The following is a 22,861-nucleotide window of genomic DNA, read 5'->3' as shown; positions in this document are numbered from 1 at the left end:
TTATAGTGACTCCAATCAAAATATAAAATAACTCATTTTTTATAGAAAAAAAACATATTTAAACAATTTTTTTTCTATCTCTTCGTGTCTATAATTCTATTATTTTTATGCTTTATAAAACTTAAATAATAAATAATAAACATAAATTGAAAATAACAACTAATTTTTTAATTTTTTTTAAAAAAATAATAAAACAGCTCACCATTAATGATAAAATAAAAAATCTCATTAAATCTTGTTCTGGGCTTGTTCCGTTCATTTCATTATCTTCTCCATTTTGTTATATTATATAACCCTAGCTCCGGAGAACTCCCATCTTTCGTTCATTGTCTGTGTTTCACTCATTCCCCTCAACTCTCTTCCTCCAAACCCTAATTCAGATTTCAATCTTCACTCTCTTCGCCTACCACCAGATCTCTAAGCGCGCCTCTGTTTCCACTGATTAAGCATCAAAATTCACTAATTTTATTTTCAACATCCCAAGCACAATCAACCGTTCCTCTTCTCCCGATTCTAGCATTCGAGAGAAGCTACTTTGTTATTTCCGTTTCGATTAAGTTATTTTATCCTATTTATATCGATAAACAGCGAGGTTGGGCGTTAGAGTTGGAAATTATTAAGAGCGTGCGAGAAAAATTACAGGTAATAGGGAAATCGCGTTGGTGATCTAAAATGGTGGGAGGTGGAAGCAGGAGGGATGAAGGTTCGTTGGTTTTGAACAACACGAACGTGTTTGCGGCGCTGGACACGCTCAAGAAGAAGAAGAAGTCCGATAAGGACCGCAAGACCAAGGGCTCCTCCACCAAATCCCAGGGCCAGTCCACCAAAACCGAGGCCCAAGTCTTTTGGGCCCCCGCCCCGTTGAACGCCGTATCTTGGGCCGATGTTGATGACGATGACGATTACTATGCCACCACGGCACCGCCTCAATCTGTGTGGGGCGTTTCCGAACCTCAACACAGTCAGGAGGATAAACATGAAAATTTTGAGGTTCGGGGATTTGTTTTTATTGTTGTTTATTTATCTCTTTTTCACTGTATGGACAGATAAAATGATTCTCCTGAATTCAATTGCTTCCTTTTATAGGATATACTCGTGTTTAGTTTGAATATTCTTTGTTATTATTGTGTGAGTTGATTCCATGTGAATTTTGGTTTAAATAATTAGGTGTGTGTTTAGAATCCCGTTGAGAAGTAAGAAATCGTGGCTGAATTGTGGAAGCTATGACTACTATCTTCTTTGTCACGTTAAGACAGGAATCATGATGCAAAAGCAACTGATTGTTGTTTTCACTGATCCACATCTGGATAAAACTGATGTGAATCCAGACATGCTCTATCTTTCAATTTTTTAGTAAACGTGAAAAATCACATCTAGGATTTGGATCCAAACACACCATATGTAGGTTTGAACATAACTGTGTTTCATGTATGTAATGTTTTGTTATAGTTGTACTCTATCTTTGGAAATAATGCATATATGTTGATTGCTTTTGTTTTTCTGGAATTTAGTTTGTTCTAGATTCGTTGTTTGTATAGTGGCAATTGGCAAAGTAGAGGTTGATATCGGCATAAAAGTATTTAATGATTTTTTGTGTATGTTTGGCTGGTATTGTTTTTTTTTTTTTTTTTTTTTTGCTTAATCAGATGGCTAGAATAGTCCTATGCTGCTACAAATTTGGTGCTTTATAGTTGATAAGGTTTCTGATTACAGGATAGTGAGAGTGAGGAAGATATTTTGGATGAAGGGGACGATGAGGTGGAGGAAGAGCATGATCACGAACCAGAAGAATCTGTGAAACCTGAACATGAGGTTAAGAAGGAAGCTGATGTTTCCGTGCCACCCCAAAAGGAGCCAGAACGGCAGCTCTCTAAAAAAGAAAGGAAGAAGAAGGAACTTGCTGAGCTAGAAGCTCTTCTAGCTGATTTTGGAGTTGCACCGAAGCAAAGTAATGATGGTCAAGAGGAGTCACAAGGTAAATTTGTAGAACTGTGCCACATTATTTTCTAGATTATGGTTTATGTGTTTTGTGAATCTAGGTTACTGATTGGCCATGGCATGCTTGTCTTCTTCTTCATTGGCCTTATTTGGTTTGCAATTAAGGAAAGCTATTGTTGTTGAATCTTGCTCAAATAAGATGTTATGAAATTGCATTTGCAGGTGCTCCTCAGGATAAGAAAGGTGTTGAGACTGATGGTGATGGAGAAAAGAAGGAAAATGTCAATGCAGAGTCCAAAACTTCCAAGAAAAAGAAGAAGAAGGATAAAGCTTCCAAGGAGGTGAAAGAATCTCAGGATCAACCCAATAGTTCAGACACAAACAATGGGCCTGATTTGGCCTCAGGCTCTGAAAATGTGGATACATCTACTGTCGAAAATGTGGAGGAGGATACATCTGCTGTTGATGTGAAAGAGCGTCTTAAGAAAGTTGCTTCTATGAAGAAGAAGAAATCTAGTAAAGAAATGGATGCTGCTGCAAGAGCTGCTGCTCAAGAGGCTGCTGCAAGAAGTGCAAGGCTTGCTGCTGCTAAGAAAAAAGAGAAGAACCACTATAACCAGCAGCCTGTGCGGTAAAAGAACCTTGCTCGTTAACATCAATACAGGAATTTGTATTTCTTGTTCATATGATGATGCCGAATAAACAGTGGGCCTTTTGCTCTGGTGAGTGGTGATGACTCTAGTAGTATCCAGGTGTGGACCTGAGAAATTTTCATCTAGCTTTTTTTGGAAATTAGTGTTGTTCAATTGTTATGGATTTGCTATTTGGGCAAAGAAAAATTTAGCTTTAAATATTACCTGAACTGCATAGTTGTGTATTGATGTTCTTATATGTCTGTCCATGGCTGATCAGTTAGTTCCTACTGAGAGAAGTTTATGTTTATTCTATAGAAAATGTTATTCTATAGAAACTGCTGTGATGCTTTTAAAGTTATTATAAACCTTGCGATATTGATTCGATTTGTTTGTAGTTGAGGTTCATGTCGTTGGTGCAATCGGAATGGTTTTAGAGAATGCTCTAATTATGCTATCTTTAGCTTGGCTTGGGTAAAATTATACACTGATGTCAGTTGTTACAATCAATCTAAACGTATAATGCGCTAGGTGCACACCAATTGAATCACTTTTCATTCTATATGTAAAAAATAGAATGCAAATATGCAAAAAGCGAGAGGTTAGGTCTCATCAGATGGTGAAAACTACGTTGATAAGCGATGTGATTTGATTTTTCCATCTAGGGAGCACGTTTGGATAAGATATTCTTAAAGTAATTGTTTCCCCCCTCATCAAAACAGGCTATTTACAACCGTTCGTAGTAGTAAACCATGTTTTCAACTAATATTTTATAATCTAGTTTACACTTTAGAGTAAGGTCTATCGTAAGATTAAAATATATTATATACATGATGTATAGTTGTATAGACAATAAATTTAGCATTACTAGCAAATGGATTAGCAACTCATGTAATAAATTAAGTACTCATAATTGACTAGTGATAATAAATTCAGATTCCAAAGTTTGAATCATAGCTTTGATCTCATTCATAACATAGGGTTTTCTGATTCATTTTAACATTTTTTTTATTGAATGAAATTGAAGAGAATCTTATTAAATAAAAAATGATACATTTAGACTTTAAATATGATTTTTATGTGATTAAAAAAATGATTTTTTTTGATTTTTTTTTATACAATGTAAAATATTATATTTCATTATACTTTTATAAAAGTGCATTGAAATCATTAGGATGAATTTAGTGATCACGGTTAAAGTTGAATTCTAACATTCTTATTATAATTGTTATGGATTAAAAAAATATTCTCAATAATTTATAATATGACATTTTTCCTTCTCCTTTATGGCATTGGGTCGAGATAAATTTATGAGGAATTTACGCTCATTCTTTAGCATATGCTATTTATTTATTTATTTTTATAACATCTTCACTTATGTACTATTATTGAGTGAATTTTGTGTATTCTACTAAATGATGTGGCTCTCATATCTTATAGATAGATTAGTCTCATTATTATGCATCAGTATTAAATATTAAAAGAAATGATATTCCTCTTTAAAAACATAGTATGCACAGGGAGTGAATCCATGTTATTTAGTATAGAATAATTGCATATATCTTATAACTTTCTTTTCTATAGTCCTACTTATTTAATGGAGAAAGAGTATTAAATATTTTAAATTTTTATCATGCTTTTCTTATATGATATTAAGAGAATTAATAGAAAGATATTGCAATAAAACACATTATTGCTGTATAGTCTAACTCTTATAAGTTTTACTTGCTGTCTAAAAAACTAATAAACTAGTAACTAACCCACTATTCCAACTAACAACATCTCTAACAAAAATTAAAATAAAAATAACAACTAACACATTCATTTGATAGCAATCATGTGATATAGCGGGTCAATGGTGAACGTTGGGTTGTAGCAATTCAGGATCTTCTGGCTTTTATTGAAACATGTTCTAAAGAAAGAAAGAACTAAAATTTCCCCCCTTTTTATATATAAAAATATAGAGAGATGAAACACATCTATCTTCCATAACTTGTGAGAAAAAAACCTATTTTGTGACTCAAATTTATGTCTGTACTTGTCTAAGGGATACTCGTAATCTTCTGGTAACTGGAGGGCCGAACAAGAGCTCCGGGCGGTTGCTTCAGAGGGAGGAGGTACTTACAAAAGGCACTCCGACACTCAAGTCAAGACAGGCACGATTCTCGAAAGTAATAAATGAACAGCGACGTACCTCGTTTTATGTGACCTATTTATACTACTTGTCATGAGCCCTGAACGTGGTGGGCCTTTCAAAGATGTTGGGAAGATCCGGCATAAAGTAGCGTCATCAATTGTGCTGAGAGTGACTTGGGTGAGAAAAATGTCCACATGCTCGTCGGGATCAGACATCCCGTTATACTTGTCCAATGGGAGGGACTTCCAGTGGTCGAGGAGGGAGGTTTGCATGATGTTTGATGTGAATGGGTGTCAGTGTGCCTCGACCGGTGTGGTGTGGATCGGTCGGGCAGGGGTTTGGGCAGCCGAAGCATGATTGCTTGGGGCGATGGCGGAGGTATGAGGGAGAGAGGTGTGGTGTCCGAGTGAGTGGAATGACCCCTGGGTGTACATTCGGGTCGGCTCGGAGGGCTTCCATGTGGGGTCTTGGTTCTTCAAGGCAGCATTATCTTCCATCAGGGTGGCCATTTTCTGCGCATATTTTTCCCTTTGTTGTTTCATGGCAGCCATCTCCTCCTTTAACTGTCGTACCATCTCCGACAGGTTCGTCTCATCAACCACTTCGACGTGGTCCTCATCGGATCTGTGTTCCTTTTCGGATCGGTGGTCTTCAGTGCTGGTCTTCCTTATCTTTGCCATAGTGCTATCGCTCAGTTTGTCTACTTAAGTCTCTCGGTTTGGCCCCACGATGGGCGCCAAAATGTACCTGTCTAAGGACACACTCGTAATCTTCTAGTAACTGGAGGGCCAAACAAGAGCTCCGGGAAGTTGCTTTAGAGGGGGGAGGTACCTACAAAAGGCACTCCGACGCTCAAGTCAGGATAGGCATGATTCTCGAAAGTAATAAATGAACAGTGACGTACCTCGTTTTATGTGACCTATTTATACTACTTGTCATGGGCCCTGAATGTGGTGGGCCTCTTATGACACTTACCAAATTAGGTAATATAGTGCTAATTGACTGATTATGCCTTAATCGTGTGTTTGTCCATGTTAATCATGATCATTGTCCTAACTACTATCTGGGTCTATCGGCCCTTGGCCGAGCCGATAGGAAAAGGTCGGGACAATTCTTCGTTCTCGGCCTTTGGCCGAGCTGATATAAAAAAGGTTGGATTGTCCCTCGTTTTAGGCCCTCTACCGAGCCGAGGCCGTGTTCGAGACCCGTAATGTCTGATAGGACATCACGTGTCGGTCCACGTGGCCGATAGGACCCTTGTGTCGATGCTTGATAGGACATCACATGTCGGTCCACGTGGCCGATAGGATCCTTCCGGTACTATGATCATCGCCCTAATCGTTGCCTGGCCTTCTTGGCCGTTGGCCGAGTCGAGAGGTAAAGGGTTGGAGTTGCCCTTCGTTCTCGACCTTTTGCCAGGCCGAGACGCTGATAAGAAGGTTAACTAATAACAGCCCTAGCTAAGCCATTGATGGTCTTGTAGGTTTGTTATTACGGTCATTGCCGTGTCCGAGAGTCGTCTCGGAGGCTGATAGGCTATCACGTGTCGACCCACGTGGCCGATAGGACCCTTCCGGTACACAAGCCCCCCTGCCTTGATGAGCGAAGCGACGTAGAGGGTAATACTTGTCTGGGAGGTATACTCGTAATCTTCTTATAATCTGAAGGTCGAATAGGTTTAACCTGTCGAGGGTTCCAAACGGGTTTAGGCTACCGAAGGTGCCGAACGGGTTAGGCTGCCGAAGCTGCCGAATGGGTTTAGGCTGCCAAGGCATAACGAACAGGTTTAGGCTGCCAAGGCGTAACGAACAGGTTTAGGCTGTCGAGGCTGCCAACGGGTTCAGGCTGTCGAAGGTGCCGAATGGGTTTAGGCTGCCGAAGGTGTCAAACAGGCTTTGGCTGCCGAGGCTGTCGAACGGGTTTAGGCTACTGAAGGTGCCGAACGGGTTCAGGCTATCGAGGGTGTCGAACGGGTTTAGGCTATCGAAGGTGCCAAAATGGGTTTAGGTTGTCGAAGGTGCCGAATGGGCTTAGGCTGCCGAGGGTGCCGAAATGGGTTCAGGTTGCTGAAGGTGCCAAATGGGTTTAGGCTGCCGAAGGTGACGAACAGGTTTAGGCTGCCGAGGATGACGAACGGGTTTAGGCTACCGAAGCTGGCGAACGAGTTTAGGCTGTCGAGGGTGTCGAACGGGTTCAGGTTGCCGAGGGTTCCGAAACGGGCTCAAGCTGTCGAAGGTGCCGAAGGGGCTTAGGCTATCGAGGGTGCTGAAACGGGTTCAAGCTGCCGAAGGTGCCGAAGGGGTTGAGGCTGCCGAGGTTGAAGGTGTCGAACAGGTTTAGGCAACCGAGGCTGCCAAACGGGTTCAGGGTGCCGAAACGGGTTCCGGCTACCGAAGGTGCCGAACGGGTTCAGGCTGCCGAAGCTGCCGAATGGGTTTAGGCTGCCAAGGCGTAATGAACAGGTTTAGGCTGCCAAGGCCTAACGAACAGGTTTAGGTTGTCGAGGGTGCCAAACGGGTTCAAGCTGCCGAAGGTACCGAATGGGTTTAGGCTGCCGAAGGTGCAAACAAGTTTAGGCTGCCGAATGGGTTTAGGCTATCGAAGGTGCCGAACGGGTTCAGGCTATCGAGTGTGCCAAACGGGTTCAGGCTGCCGAAGGATCCAAAATGGGTTCAGGCTGCCGAAGGTGCCGAATGGGTTTAGGCTGCCGAAGGTGACGAACAGGTTTAGGCTACTGAGACTGCTGAACGGGTTTAGGCTACCGAAGGTGATGAACGGGTGCCGAACGGGTTCAGGCTGTCGAGGGTGCCGATCGGGTTCAGGCTGTGGAGGGTGCCAAAACGGGTTCAGGCTGTCAAAGGTGCCGAAGGGGCTTAGGCTGCCGAGGGTGCCAAAACGGGTTCAGGCTACCGAAGGTGCCGAAGGGGTTTAGGCTGCCGAGGGTGCCGAAACGGGTTTAGGCTATCGAAGGTGCCGAACGAGTTCAGGCTGTCGAAGGTGCCGAATAAGTTTAGGATGTCGAAGGTGTCAAACAGGTTAGGCAGCCGAGGGTACCGAACGAGTTTAGGATACCGAAGGTGCCGAACGGGTTCAAGCTGTCGAGGGTGCCGAACGGGTTCAGGCTGCCAAAGGTGTCGAATGGGTTCAGGGTGCCGAAACGGGTTCAGGCTACCGAAGGTGCCGAACGGGTTTAGGCTGTCGAGGGTGCTGAACGAGTTCAGGCTGTCGAACGTGTCGAATGGGTTCAGGCTGCCGAGAGTGTCGAAACGAGTTCAGGCTGCCGAAGGAGTCTTTCAATGGTAACCAAACGCCGAACTGAGTGACGACTCAGTAGGGGAGCCTTTTCAAGAAAACGAAAGGTACATCCTTGGTCGAGTGACGACTCGGGAGGGAAACCTTTTCAGGAAAATTGAAGGTACATCCTAGGCCGCGTGATGACTCGGGAGGGAAGCCTTTTCAGGAAAGCCGAAGGTACATCCTTGGCCGAGTGACGACTCGGGAGGGAAACCTTATCAGGAAAATCGAAGGTACACCCTTGGCCTAGTGACGACTTGGGAGGGAAACCTTTTCAAGAAAGCCAAAGGTACATCCTTGGCCGAGTGACGACTCGGGAGGGAAACCTTTTGAAGAAAGTCGAAGGTACATCCTTGGCCGAGTGACGACTTGGAAGGGAAACCTTTTCAAGAAAGCCAAAGGTACATCCTTGGCCGAGTGACGACTCGAGAGGGAAACCTTATCAGGAAAATCGAAGGTACATCCTTGGTCGAGTGACGACTCGAGAGGGAAACCTTTTCAAGAAAGCCAAAGGTACATCCTTGGCCGAGCGACGACTCGGGAGGAAAACCTTTTCAAGAAACCAAAGGTACATCCTTGTCCGAGTGACGACTTAGGAAGGAAACCTTTTCAGGAAAACTGAAGGTACATCCTTGGCCGAGTGACAACTTGGGAGGGAAGCCTTTTCAGGAAAGCTGAAGGTACATCCTTAGCCGAGTGACAACTCGGGAGGGAAACCTTTTCAAGAAAGCAAAAGGTACATCCTTGGCCAAGTGATGACTTGGGAGGGAAACCTTTACAAGAAAGCCAAAGGTACATCCTTGGCTGAGTGACGACTCGGGAGGAAAACCTTATCAGGAAAATCGAAGGCACATCCTTGGCCGAGTGATGACTCGGGAGGGAAACCTTTTCAAGAAAGCCGAAGGTACATCCTTGGCCGAGTGACGACTCGAGAGGGAAACCTTTTCAAGAAACCAAGGGTACATCCTTGGTCGAGTGACGACTCGGGAGGGAAACCTTTTCAAGAAGCTAAAGGTATATCCTTGGCCGAGTGACGACTCGAAAGGGAAACCTTTTCAAGAAAGCCAAAGGTACATCCTTGGCCGAGTGACAACTCGGTAGGGAAACCTTATCAGGAAAATCGAAGGTACATCCTTGGCCGAGTGACGACTCGAGAGGGAAACCTTTTCAAGAAAGCCAAAGGTACATCCTTGGCCGAGCGACGACTCAGGAGGGAAACTTTTTCAGGAAACCAAAGATACATCCTTGGCCGAGTGACGACTCGGGAGGGAAACCTTTTCAGGAAACCAAAGGTGCATCCTTGGCCGAGTGACGACTCGGGAGGGAAACCTTTTCAAGAAAGCCGAAGGTACATCCTTGGCCAAGTGACGACTCGGGAGGGAAACCTTTTCCAGAAACTAAAGGTACATCCTTGGCCGAGTGACAACTCGGGAGGGAAAGATCAGGAAAATCGAAGGTACATCATTGGCCGAGTGACGACTCGGGAGGGAAACCTTTTCAAGAAGGCCAAAGGTACATCCTTGGCCGAGTGACGACTTAGGAGGGAAGCCTTGTGAGCGAAATCCGAAGGCACATCCTTGGCCGAGTGGGTCACTCGGGAGGGAAGCCTTGTGAGAGAAATTCGAAGGCACGTCCTTGGCCGAGTGGCGACTCGGGAGGGAAGCCTTCTGAGTTAATATTCGAGCAAACAGTAAAGAGGAAAGTGCTAAATGAGAGTGATTTGTACTTCATTGATTGGTGTCTCGTTAAAAACCTTGTCGGCCAAAACCCCTTTTCACATATTTATAAGGGTAGAAATGACCGATGAAGGAAAAGAGTGCACCTTTGTGTATACATCATTTCAAACATACATCAGCTTCTCTTCTTCCCCATAGTTTCAGCTCGAGCTTGGTTGTGAAAATCAGCTAGCTCTTCTATTTGCATGTACTTGTCGGCTCGTCGTCGTAAGTCGTCTATGTCGGTCGGTGGCTTCTTACAGATATTGTTGGCAAAAGGTCCCAGCTTCAACGCTGTGGTGAGGTGGTGAAGTGCCACCGCCGAGTTCAGGTCTCGGATTTCCAATGCCGCTTTATTGAATCGGCTCATGAAAGTCTGGAGAGATTCCTTCTTCTCTTGTCGAATGCTCACCAATGCCAGGGAGGTCAATTGATGGGGCCGGCTAGTGGCAAATTAAATGGTAAATTAGGAGGCTAACGTGTTGAAAGAGTCAATCGAGTTGGTCGGGAGTCGAGTGAACTAGCTTAGTGCTCGCCCTTTCAAAGATGTTGGGAAGATCCGGCATAAAGTAGCGTCATCAATTGTGCTAAGAGTGACTTGGGTGAGAAAAATGTCCACATGCTCGTCGGGATCAAACATCCCGTCATACTTTTCCAATAAGAGGGACTTCCAGTGATCGAGAAGGGAGGTTTGCATGATGTTTGGTGTGAATGGGTGTCAGTGTGCCTCGACCGGCGTGGTGTGGATCAGTCGGGCACGGGTTTGGGCAGCCGAAGCATGATTGCCTGGGGCGATGGCAGAGGTATGAGGGAGAGAGGTGTGGTGTCTGAGCGAGTGGAATGACCCCTGGGTGTACGTTCGGGTCGGCTCGGAGGGCTTCCATGTGGGGTCTTGGTTCTTCAAGGCAGCATTCTCTTCCATCAGGGTGGCCATTTCCGCGCATCTTTTTCCCTTTGTTGTTTCATGGCGGCCATCTCCTCCTTTAACTGTCGTACCATCTCTGACAGGTTCGTCTCATCAACCACTTCGACGTGGTCCTCATCGGATTGGTGTTCCTCTTCGGATCGGTGGTCTTCAGTGTTGGTCTTCCTTGTCTTTGCCATAGTGTTATCGCTCAGTTTGTCTTCTTAAGTCTCTCGGTTCGGCCCCACGGTGGGCGCCAAAATATACTTGTCTAAGGACACACTTGTAATCTTCTAGTAATTGGAGGGCTGAACAAGAGCTCCGGGCGGTTGCTTTAGAGGGGGGAGGTACCTACAAAAGGCACTTCGACGCTCAAGTCAGGACAGACATGATTCTTGAAAGTAATAAATGAACAGTGACGTACCTCGTTTTATGTGACCTATTTATACTACTTGTCATGGGCCCTGATGATGGAAGCTCTTGGAGGAGATTGATGTTCCTTCAAGGATTCTATGCTTGGACCGTGATGCTTCTTGAGGTTAACTCCTTGAGAACTCTGGATTCACCTTTGAAGAAGCTTCAAAGGAGGTGAAGTCATGAAGAGGTTCGGTCACTTCCTAAAACTTGTGAAGGAAGCTTGAGGAACCAAACAAAGTTTGAAGAACTTTGCTAGAAAACCTAGAGAGAAATGTTCTCACGGTTTTGGAGACTCTTGATTGAAAGAGAAAATTCAGATTTCATTTCTCAAATTTGTCAAAAGTGAATACAAATGAGGTAATTACAAATATATAGGGTAAAGGTAGCTTGTAGGAGAAACTAACCTTAACCATGGTTCACTAGGAACCATGGTAAGGTATACTTAACTCTCACGGTTTAGCTAGCTTGTAGGAGAAGCCAACCTTGACCATGGTTCACTTAAGAACCATGGTAAGGTAAGCTAACCTTACAAAGGTTTAGAAGCTTGCAAGGCAAGCTTCAAACCTTTGAAGTGAGACAAGCAATTTTTGGCCAAGGAAGAAGAACTAGCTAGGCGGCCTTGGATGCATTTTGGCTCCATGATTTAATTTGAAAAACTTTGATTTGGTTTAGTTAGGTTCATCATATGGTGATGAGACCTAGCTAAATCAAATCTATGAAAAATTAGGAGCAAAATGAGTCCAATATGCAAAATTTTGCCTAGGCCCAGTTCTGGCCCAATTACTAATCACACCCCAAGCATTGCTAAATGTCACCCCCTTTTCCCTACTGAAAAAATACAAAATGAATGTAACAACTAGGGAGGTTAAATGGAGTCAAACTCTCCAAGTAACCTACCTTGAAATCAATATACAAATACTAACAAAAGCCAATAAAGTGCCTCTCAAATACAAAGGCAAAAATAACCTATACAAAAGATTATTTGAAAAGTATACAATATATACAAGTAGAACTAGGCCTTCTCTTCATGATAGAGCATTCCAAGTGAAGAATACCTTGGGCTTGGCAAGTCCACTAGTCTTCACAAGGTCCAACTCTTCTTGGATTCTTCTAGCCATAGCTCTAGTGACTGGACCCTTGGTCCATGGTCTATCATCCCCTCCTTCTTGAGAAGGATTTGTCCTCAAATCTGTAGGTTCATCTTCCTCATCATAACCTGCAAAAGGAATAAGATCACTCACATTAAAAGTGTTGCTTACTCCATAATCACTGGGAAGATCTAACATGTAAGCATTATCATTGATTCTTTGGAGGACTTGGAAGGGACCATCTCCTCTTGGGTTGAGTTTAGACTTCCTTTGAGAAGGAAACCTTTCCTTTCTCAAATGAAGCCAAACCCAATCCCCTTCCTAAAAAATAAGGGATTTCTTTCCCTTGCTTCTATCTAAAACAGTTCTCTCATTTTGTAGTTGTATATGAGTTTTAACCTTCTCATGCAATTTCTTAACAAATTCAGCCCTAGATACCCCTTCTTTATGAAAGTAATGAGAAGAATCTGGTAGGGGTATTAGGTCTAAAGGAGTAAGAGGATTAAAACCATACACAACCTCAAAAGGTAAGATTTTGGTAGTCTTATGGACTACCCTGTTGTAAGCAAATTCAATGTGGGGCAAGTACTCATCCCAAGACTTATGGTTACCCTTAAGGACTGCCCTTAACATTGTAGATATGGATCTATTAACTACTTCTGTTTGCCCATCAGTTTGTGGGTGGCAATTAGTAGAGAAAAGCAATTTAGTTCCTAGCCTACTCCAAAGAGTTTTCCAGAAATGGCTAAGGAACTTAGTATCCCAATCTGAGACAATGGTTTTGGGTAGACCATGAAGTCTAACCACTTCCTTGAAGAAGAGTCTTGCTATGTTGCTTGCATCATCTATTTTGTGGCAGGGTATAAAGTGGGCCATTTTACTAAATCTATCCACTACCACAAAAATCGAATCCATGCCTCTCTGGATCTTGGGCAAGCCCAAAATAAAGTCCATACTGATATCAACCCATGGAGAGTTAGCAACAGGCAAGGGTGTATAGATGCCATGAGGCATTACTTTAGACTTTACTTGTAAACAAGCTATACATCTAGAGCAAAACCTTTCAACATCCCTTCTCATATGGGGCCAAAAGAATTTTTCTTTTAGAAAACTTAGAGTCTTTTCAACTCCAAAGTGCCCCATGAGACCACCCTCATGACTTTCTCTAACAAGGAGTTTCCTTATAGATCCTTGGGGTATACAAATTCTTCCTTCTTTATACAAATACCCCTCAAAAATATAGAAACCTCCTTGAGGCTTTGCTAAGCATTGGGTATAATTTTCCTTGAATTCGAGATCATTAGTATACAATTCCTTAATGTGATTAAATCCCAAGATTTGAGATCCAAGGGAGACTAACAAAGTGTGTCTCTTAGAAAGGGCATCAGCCACCACATTATTTTTCCCTTTCTTGTATTTAATCACATATGAGAATTGTTCTAAGAACTCTACCCACTTAGCATGCCTTTTGTTTAGTTTGCCTTGGCCCCTCAAATATTTAAGTGACTCATGGTCACTATGAATGACAAACTCTTTGGGAATAAGGTAGTGTTCCCAAGTTTGAAGGGCCCTAACCAAAGCATAGAGCTCTTTGTCATAGGTAGGATAGTTAAGGGAGGCACCTTTGAGTTTTTCACTGAAATATGCAATAGGGTGCCCACCCTGTAACAAAACCACCCCTATGCCAACTCCAGAGGCATCACATTCTAACTCAAAAGTTTTTGAAAAGTCTGGTAGAGCTAGAAGTGGTGCATGGGTAAGCTTATGCTTCAAGGTTGTGAAGACATTTTCTTGTTTCTCTCCCCATATAAATTCCACATTTTTCTTGACTAAATCATTTAATGGGGAGGCAAGTGTGGAGAAATTAGGAACAAACCTCCTATAGAAGCTTGCCAAACCATGGAAGCTCCTAATATCTCCAACACTTTTAGGAGTGAGCCATTCTTGGATGGCCTTGATTTTCTCGGGATCCACATGAACCCCTTTTTTACTAATGATAAACCCTAAGAAAACAACACTATCTACACAAAAAGTACATTTTTCTAAATTCCCAAAAAGTTAGTTTTTCCTAAGAATATCAAAAACTTGCCTTAAGTGTCCTATGTGATCACTTAGGCACCTACTATAAATGAGAATGTCATCAAAATAAACTACAACAAACTTACCTATACAATCCCTAAGGACATGATTCATGAGACGCATGAAAGTACTAGGAGCATTGGTGAGCCCAAAGGGCATCACTAACCACTCATATAATCCAAACTTGGTCTTGAAAGCGGTTTTCCATTCATCTCCTTCTTTGATTCTAATTTGATTGTATCTGCTTTTAAGATCAACTTTAGAAAATATGATGGCTCCATGAAGCTCATCTAACATGTCATCAAGCCTAGGGATGGGATGTCTATATTTCACAGTGATGTTGTTGATGGCTCTACTATCACAACACATTCTCCATTTGCCATCCTTCTTGGAGACCAACAACACTGGAACAACACAAGGACTTAAGCTCTTTCGAACCCAGCCCTTCTCCAACAAATCTTGGACCTGAGACTCAATTTCTTTTGTTTCTTGAGGGTTGGTCCTATAGGCAGGCCTATTAGGTAGGCTAGCCCCAGGTACCAAATCAATTTGATGTTCTATTCCTCTTGAAGGAGGAAGGCCCATTGGACCCTCGGGAGGAAATAGATCTTCAAATTCTTTTAAAAGTATTTTTACCCCCTTAGGTAAAGTCTCATGTCCACTAGATGTGGCAGTGCAAGAAAGAGTTCCTTTACAGAGAAGGATATAAGAGGGTTGTTGAATCAAGAGGGTTTGTTTGGAAATTACATTCTCTTGAGTAACAACCTCTAGGGAGGGAACTCTTTTCTCCCTAGATTCCTCTCTATCCTTAGTTTTCACGGACTTTTTTTTTCCTCTATTTTCCTCTTTTTTTAAAATCTTTTTTCTCTATCTCTTTTGAGTTTCATTTGTGCTTGATCCTCAACCACCTGTTGAGGAGAAAGAGGATGAAGCACAAATTTCTTTTCCTTATGAGTAAAGGTGATCTCGTTAGTAAGGCCATTGTGCATGATTTTCTTATCAAATTGCCATGACCTTCCTAATAAGATATGACAAGCTTCCATTGGTACTACATCACATAGCACCTCATCTTCATAGTTCCCAATAGAAAGCTTGACCTTTACTTGTTGGTCAACTGCTAGGTCACCATCTTCATTAATCCAATGGAGTTGATAAGGTTTAGGATGGGGACTAGTAGTTAAACCCAACTTCTCAACCAGCCTAGTGCTACAACAACTACACCAAGAACCACTATCAACAATGAGAGAACATGCATTGTTTGAAACTTTGCATCTAGTGTGAAAGATGTTCTCCCTTTTTGATAGAGTATCACTAGGTTGGTTGTTGAGGAGTCTCATAATCATTAAGAGCTCCCCTTCATAAGGAAAAGTAGACTCTACACCTTCTTCTTGCTCACTTGCTTCTTCCTCACTATTACTAGAGGAAGTAGTAGCCTCATCTTGGCTACTATAAATGTCATGCCCCCTCATGATCATGACCTTCTTTGTGGGGCATTGGGAGGCAATGTGACACCTCCCTAAACATTTAAAGCACTTAATGTCACTAGTCCTAGAACTAGTGTGTGTAGTGTCCTTTCCCTTTCCCTTATCTTTTTCTGTAGCTTGATTCTTGGAGGGTTCAAAAGTTTTCTTCTTTTCAAAAGTCTTTCCCTCCTTCTTGGAATCTTTCTTTAGAAATGAAGAGTGGGAGCTATCTTTTTTGTAAGATTTTCTCATTCTTTGTTGTTCTACCCTTACACAAAGTTGGACCAAGTCATTTAGGTCCCTGTAGGGTAGTAGCTCCACTTGGTCTCTTATTTCTAAATTAAGACCACTTAAGAATCTAGCTACAGTTGTAGCTTCCTCTTCCCTAATGCATGCCCTCATCATTAAAAGCTCCATTTGTTGCCTGTACTGTTCTACAGACATGTCTCTTTGTTGGAGCCTTTGGAGCCTATTCATAAGCTCCCTTCCATAATAGGTGGGAATGTGCCTCCTTCTCATTGCACTTTTAAGATCATTTCAATATTGAATTGGAGGATCATTGTGGAGGCGTCTCTCTCTTTCTAGGGCTGTCCACCAATACATGGCATGCCCTTGGAAGCTAAGGGCAGCCAAAGGGACTTTTCTTTCTTCACTTACCCTGTGGCAAGCAAAGAGTTGCTCAACCTTCATTTCCCAATCTAAATATGACTCCACATCATCCTTTCCAAAAAATTGTGAGAGGTCAACTTTGACTTCCCTAGGCTTTGTAGTCCTTCTAGGTGGAGGTTGATAGTGATCCCCTTGATTCATGCTTTCACTAGGGGATGTATAGTAGGAATGTGAGCTCCTACTCTTTTTCCTATGTTTCTTCATATCTTCTCTCAATTTTTCTTCTTCTTGTCTTAAAATTCTCAATTCTTCCTCTAAATAAGCAAGTTGTCCTTCTCTTTCAATCTTTTCCTTCTCTCTTTGAATGGACTCTTGCTTTTTTCATAGTTTAAGTGATTTGAGCTCTTTAGTGATATATGAAAGACTTTTTGGAGAGCCATCACTTTCACTATGGGAGGAATCTTGAGACATTTTAATTCAAGAAAATATTTTTCACACAAAAGTAGTTTTTATGAAAATAATATTTTTTTGAAGTGCTTAGACTTGGCACTTGGAGGTCTAAGAGTACAAATTGAACTTTGGAGGGAGGTGAGCTACTAAAGAGCCACTTAATAACCAAGCCTCTTCAAGTAAAAATCTCTAAACCCCCTTGTACGTTTGCCTTGCACAAATCAATTTTCACAAAGATCTTTTCTTAAAGAAAAATAACAAACAAGTGCCTATGTGTACAATTTATATGATGCTTGAAAACATAAAGAGCAAGAAAACATAAATTGCTTGAAAACTTAAATGACTGAAAACATAAATTGCTTAAAACATATAGTGCTTGAAAACTTAAAGACAAGAAAACATAAACTAGGCGTGGTAAGCAATTTAAACCTAAGTGAGAGCTTGAAAGGCACCAAAGACCTTCGAGGACCACTCTCACAAGTACTACACGACATTTACTTATAAGAACTCTTAAGGAGAGATGGAGATACACCAAAGGCACTCCAAGACACTCCTTAATAAAGGCCTTGTACAAAAATTTAGAAAGCAAAAATTACAAGGAAAATGAAATTCAAATTTGCTTCAAATGAAATGTAAATTCACACTCCAAATGAAATGTAAATTTACTTTCAAATGAAATTAGTGGCTGCACTTAATTTCAAGGAAAACAAATTAGCCACTAATTAGAAACAAATTTTAGTGTCGGATTTTGTAAGGAAAAATAAGTTTTAGTAACCAAAAATTCCGTCAATAAAATTAGTCACTAATTTTCACAAAAATTTTCACAATTAGCTTTGTTCCTTCTTGCTCCAATTCAGCCACCAAACTGCAACCTCACAAGGTGTTTTCACTCCTCTTTAGAAGCAACTTTGATTTTAGTCACTTCTAGGTGTTTTCAAGAGCCTAGCCACCAAGAGAGAACAAACTCCCTAAGCAACCACCAAAGCCTTCAAGTGGATGTCCTTTGCCTTGGCCTCCTACACCTTTTAAGAAGCACTCAACCACCTTCAAGACTAGAATATTAGTGTAAAACTGAAAAGGAACAATTTAGAATAGCTACACCAATTGGTAGAAAATAATGAGACAAGACTAGAAAGAGTTCCACAAAATTTGACAAGCAACAATTAAGGATAATTTGGAAAGCTAGCACACACAAAGATAACCTATGAATGGCACTAGAATGGATCACAAAATCAAAAGCTAAGATTATAAACAAAAATAAGACACAAATGATGTGGCTGGACCAACAAAGAATGTAAGCAATTATACACCAAAACCGAGAGCTATGTTTGATAGATTTTCACTCCTTTGGCTTTTTCTTATGCTTTTTTCTTTCTTTTTATTTTGTAAAATATTTGTCACTTGTTTTTCTTTTAATGTGATGGGGTTATGTTATGGTATTTGTCTGAGAGGATATTTTATGAAATATTTTTATAAGGTTATTACACAAACATACTCTACAATGATGAGATATTGTCCGCTTTGGGCCTTAGCCCTCACGGTTTTGCTTTTGGTCATCACCCAAAAGGCCTCTCAATCATTGAAGTATGTTTGTATTATATAAGTTGTTATTTGTTGTATTATTTTATCGATGTGGGACTTGTTTGAATCTCAACAATCCTCCTCTCAAACAAGGGACCTAACCTTTCATGCAGCAGAATCTGTCTTTATATGACACATTATATTTTATGAGTTATGAGGGGTTATAGGGTTATTGGTTGTCACCGAATCCAACCTGCGGCTCTGATACCACTGATGGGGTTATTTTTATGGTATTTGTCTAAGAGGATATTTTATGAGTTATTTTTATAAGGTTATTACACAAACATACTCCACAATGATGAGATATTGTCCGCTTTGGGCCTTAGCCCTCACGGTTTTGCTTTTGCCGATTTGAGAGTCATGATCCTTGTGAAAACATTTTGTGAAACACAGGCAAAGAGACAACTTTTTGCCTTTGCCTTCTTGATTTTCTTTTCCTTGTGAATTTTTATTTGAGCTACGGTAGGATTGTCTGGCAACGCGGAAACATCATAATCTTCTTCTACGGCTTCCCAGAGATCTAAACCTTCTAGGTATGCCTCCATTCTCACCGCCCAAAGATCGTAACTTTCTCCATCAAAAATAGGTGGAGAAATTTGTGAAAAGTTTGTTTCTGGTTTCATCTCCAAGATCGTAACCTTAGCTCTGATACCACTGATGGGGTTATGTTATGGTATTTGTCTGAGAGGATATTTTATGAAATATTTTTATAAGGTTATTACACAAACATACTCCACAATGATGAGATATTGTCCGCTTTGGGCCTTAGCCCTCACGGTTTTGCTTTTGGTCATCACCCAAAAGGCCTCTCAATCATTGAAGTATGTTTGTATTATATAAGTTATTATTTGTTGTATTATTTTATCGATGTGGGACTTGTTTGAATCCCAACATAATGTTCAGGAGTTTTAATGCCTTTTGAGCAATGATATGTCTCGGATTTAATGTAAAAATACTGCAGCAAAATTTTCACACAAAACAAGAGGTGTTCACAAGCATGTTTTCACTAGTGCTTCACAATTTTGTAGTATTTTTAGGTCAAATTTTTAAGCACTTTTTTTCTTTGTTTTTCTCATGCAATTAGGACACTCACACCTCTGTTTTGTCTCTGTTTTAATGCTTATAAAATTGTATTAGGTTTCAGCCACCACAAGACTCAAGGAAAAACCTAATAGGAAAGTGTTTAACAATTTTATTTGACAAAACTTTTAACAAGACATAATAGAAACCTAACTCTAGGAAATTTGCTAGAACTAATAGCAAATTAAGAACTCAATGATGTAAAACAAAAGCACATATAGTAAGGTACAGATTTAATAAGAAAAGACACCAAAGTTTTCAGATACAAAAACACAAAACAAAAAATTAGGTCAAACAAGCTAGTCTAGGAAGTTTCAACATACAAAAGACTACACATGACTTTCTAAGACAAAACAATTGATTCAAAAGCAAAAACTATACTCAATGTATGTTGTCCAATCACGGACACATGTGAATGAATGGAGAAGACTCAAGCAAAAATTAAAAAAAACGCACAAGTACAAGATATCCTAGGCGCACAACAACAATTGATTCAAGAAGAATAGGAACAAGCAAACATGAATCAATCACTTCATATTAGACATATAGGATCCATCAAAAATCATATTAGAACTAGATCCTTGCAGCAAACACAAACTTAGACATAGACAAGGAAGATACAACACGGATTCAAGTAGAAAAAGTTAGAAACAAAAACCTCAAGAGCACTAGGCTCTGGATACCAAAAATGATGGAAGCTCTTGGAGGAGATTGATGTTCCTTCAAGGATTCCATGCTTGGACCGTGATGCTTCTTGAGGTTAACTCCTTGAGAACTCTGGATTCACCTTTGAAGAAGCTTCAAAGGAGGTGAAGTCATGAAGAGGTTCGGTCACTTCCTAAAACTTGTGAAGGAAGCTTGAGGAACCAAGCAAAGTTTGAAGAACTTTGCTAGAAAACCTAGAGAGAAATGTTCTCACGGTTTTGGAGACTCTTGATTGAGAGAGAAAATTCAGATTTCATTTCTCAAATTTGTCAAAAGTGAATACAAATGAGGTAATTACAAATATATAGGGTAAAGGTAGCTTCTAGGAGAAGCTAACCTTAACCATGGTTCACTAGGAACCATGGTAAGGTATACTTAACTCCCACGATTTAGCTAGCTTGTAGGAGAAGCCAACCTTGACCATGGTTCACTTAAGAACCATGGTAAGGTAAGCTAACCTTACAAAGGTTTAGAAGCTTGCAAGGCAAGCTTCAAACCTTTGAAGTGAGACAAGCAATTTTCGGCCAAGGAAGAAGAATTAGCTAGGCGGCCTTGGATGCATTTTGGCTCCATGATTTAATTTGAAAACTTTGATTTGGTTTAGTTAGGTTCATCATATGATGATGATACCTAGCTAAATCAAATCTATGAAAAATTAGGAGCAAAATGAGTCCAATATGCAAAATTTTGCCTAGGCCCAGTTCTGGCCCAATTACTAATCACACCCCAAGCATTGCTAAATGTCACCCCCTTTTCCCTACTGAAAAAATACAAAATGAATGTAACAACTAGGGAGGTTAAATGGAGTCAAACTCTCCAAGTAACCTACCTTGAAATCAATATAAATACTAACAAAAGCCAATAAAGTGTCTCTCAAATACAAAGGCAAAAATAACTTATACAAAAGACTATTTGAAAACTATACAATATATACAAGTAGAACTAGGCCTTCTCTTCATGATAGAGCATTCCAAGTGAAGAATACCTTGGGCTTGGCAAGTCCACTAGTCTTCACAAGGTCCAACTCTTCTTGGATTCTTCTAGCCATAGCTCTAGTGACTGGACCCTTGATCCATGGTCTATCACCTGAACATGGTGGGCCTCTTCTGACACTTACCAAATTAGGTAATATGGTGCTAATCGGCTGATTATGCCTTAATCGTGCGTTTTTCCTTGTTAATTATGATCATCGTCCTAACTACTATCTGGGTCTATCAGCCCTTGGCCGAGCCGATAGGAAAAGGTTGGGACAATCCTTCGTTCTCGGCCTTTGGCCGAGCCAATAGAAAAAGGGTTGGATTGTCCCTCGTTTTTGGCCCTCTGCCGAGCCGAGGCCGTGTCCGAGACCCATGTCAATGTCTGATAGGACATCACGTGTCGGTCCACGTGGCCGATAGGATCCTTCCGGTACTATGATCATCGCCCTAATCGTTGCTTGGCCTTCTTGGCCATTGGCCGAGTCGAGAGGTAAAGGGTTGGAGTTGCCCTTCGTTCTCGGCCTTTTGCTGGGTCGAGACGCTGATAAGAAGGTTAACTAATAATAGCCCTGGCTAAGCCATTGATAGTCTTGTAGGTTTGTTATTACGGTCATTGCCGTGTCCGAGAGCCGTCTCGGAGGCTGATAGGCTATCACGTGTAGACCCACGTGGCCGATAGGACCCTTCTAGTACAATGTCTAAATAAAATGATAAGAATAATACATCATCTAATACTCTCTTAACATTTTATTACTCTCTGAACATAATATGTATAAAATACACTTTTGATACCTAACAATTTCCCCGATTCATAATGATTTTAGACATATGATTAGCTCTTAATAAATATCTCACACGTATCGCATTTCGTCAATTATGACATAGAACATATTTTAATAAATATCGTATGTAAAAACTAGAAAATATCATGAAGTTTTGGAAGAATTATGATCATTTTAATGTAAAAATAGCTAAATTACTACTCATACCTATAACTTCATGTTGGTCAAGAACAAAACACATACGACGAATATATTAAGAAAAAAAAAGAAGATAAAAGAATGATGACCCCGTGACAAATTTTATAGAAGACTCCCCCTCCTTCCTTAACCACTTGTTGATAAATCTTAAGTTATTGAATTTCAACGGATAAATTTATATAATTTATGTAAAATAATAATAATAATTATTATTATTATATACTTAATTTATCTTCTATTTATTTCCATCTCATTTTTTAAAACAATCTATTTTGTAGAAAACTTGAATTACGACACCAAGAGCTCGTTCACCTTCAGACCAAGAACTCAGAGCGAGCCACGCAATCCATGTTGTATTCTTGCTTTTACAAAAATCTTTCAAGTTAGTTGCATTTATATTATCACAAATAAAATTAGTTTTTAGTTTAATGAGTTGGGATACATATGACATGACTAAAAAATATAATATAAATATTTAATTTGTTAATCAGAATATTAATATCGTAAATAAAATTAGTTTCTATATATATATATATAATTTAAAGATTTAAACAAAATCTTTTTTTTTCTTTCTCATTAGTTGTATGTTGTACACATAATTTATTTGGATATAAATTTAAAAATGTTTTTGAAATTTTTTTTACTAAAAATTATTCTTTAATTTTAATAAAGGTAAAAATATTCTTAACTTATATCCAAATTTCCTTTAAATGAATCATGTTGTCATGTAAATAAAAAATATATCATACTATATTTTTAGAAAACGACGGCGTTAAAGGTAGTTTTTGATTCGATTTCATTTCCCTCAAGAC

The 22,861-nt window shown here is 40.4% G+C and overlaps 1 protein-coding gene across 1 annotated transcript; it reads left to right on the top strand.

The window, feature by feature from the left end:
- Window positions 1–259: 259 nt before the first annotated feature.
- Window positions 260–2,957, top strand: LOC109807715 (uncharacterized). The gene is made up of 3 exons (XM_020370304.3): window positions 260–990; window positions 1,714–1,975; window positions 2,161–2,957. Exons 1-3 carry the CDS (start codon window positions 673–675, stop codon window positions 2,571–2,573), a joined length of 993 nt encoding a protein of 330 aa, XP_020225893.1. The 5' UTR covers window positions 260–672; the 3' UTR covers window positions 2,574–2,957.
- The last annotated feature ends 19,904 nt before the right edge of the window (window positions 2,958–22,861 follow it).

Source organism: Cajanus cajan, chromosome 6, assembly GCF_000230855.2.
Source record: "Cajanus cajan strain Asha chromosome 6, NIPB_CcT2T_4, whole genome shotgun sequence".
Lineage (NCBI taxonomy): Eukaryota > Viridiplantae > Streptophyta > Magnoliopsida > Fabales > Fabaceae > Cajanus > Cajanus cajan.
Note: the sequence above shows the minus strand (reverse complement) of the source record. Positions and strands in the feature narration are given on the sequence as shown.

Excerpts from the sequence above, each read along its gene's own strand:
- LOC109807715 (XM_020370304.3), top strand. The coding sequence starts at position 673 with ATGGTGGGAGGTGGAAGCAGGAGGGATGAAGGTTCGTTGGTTTTGAAC. Across the intron at positions 991-1,713 it reads ATAAACATGAAAATTTTGAG|GATAGTGAGAGTGAGGAAGA; the intron begins GTTCGGGGATTT and ends TTCTGATTACAG. Across the intron at positions 1,976-2,160 it reads TGGTCAAGAGGAGTCACAAG|GTGCTCCTCAGGATAAGAAA; the intron begins GTAAATTTGTAG and ends TTGCATTTGCAG.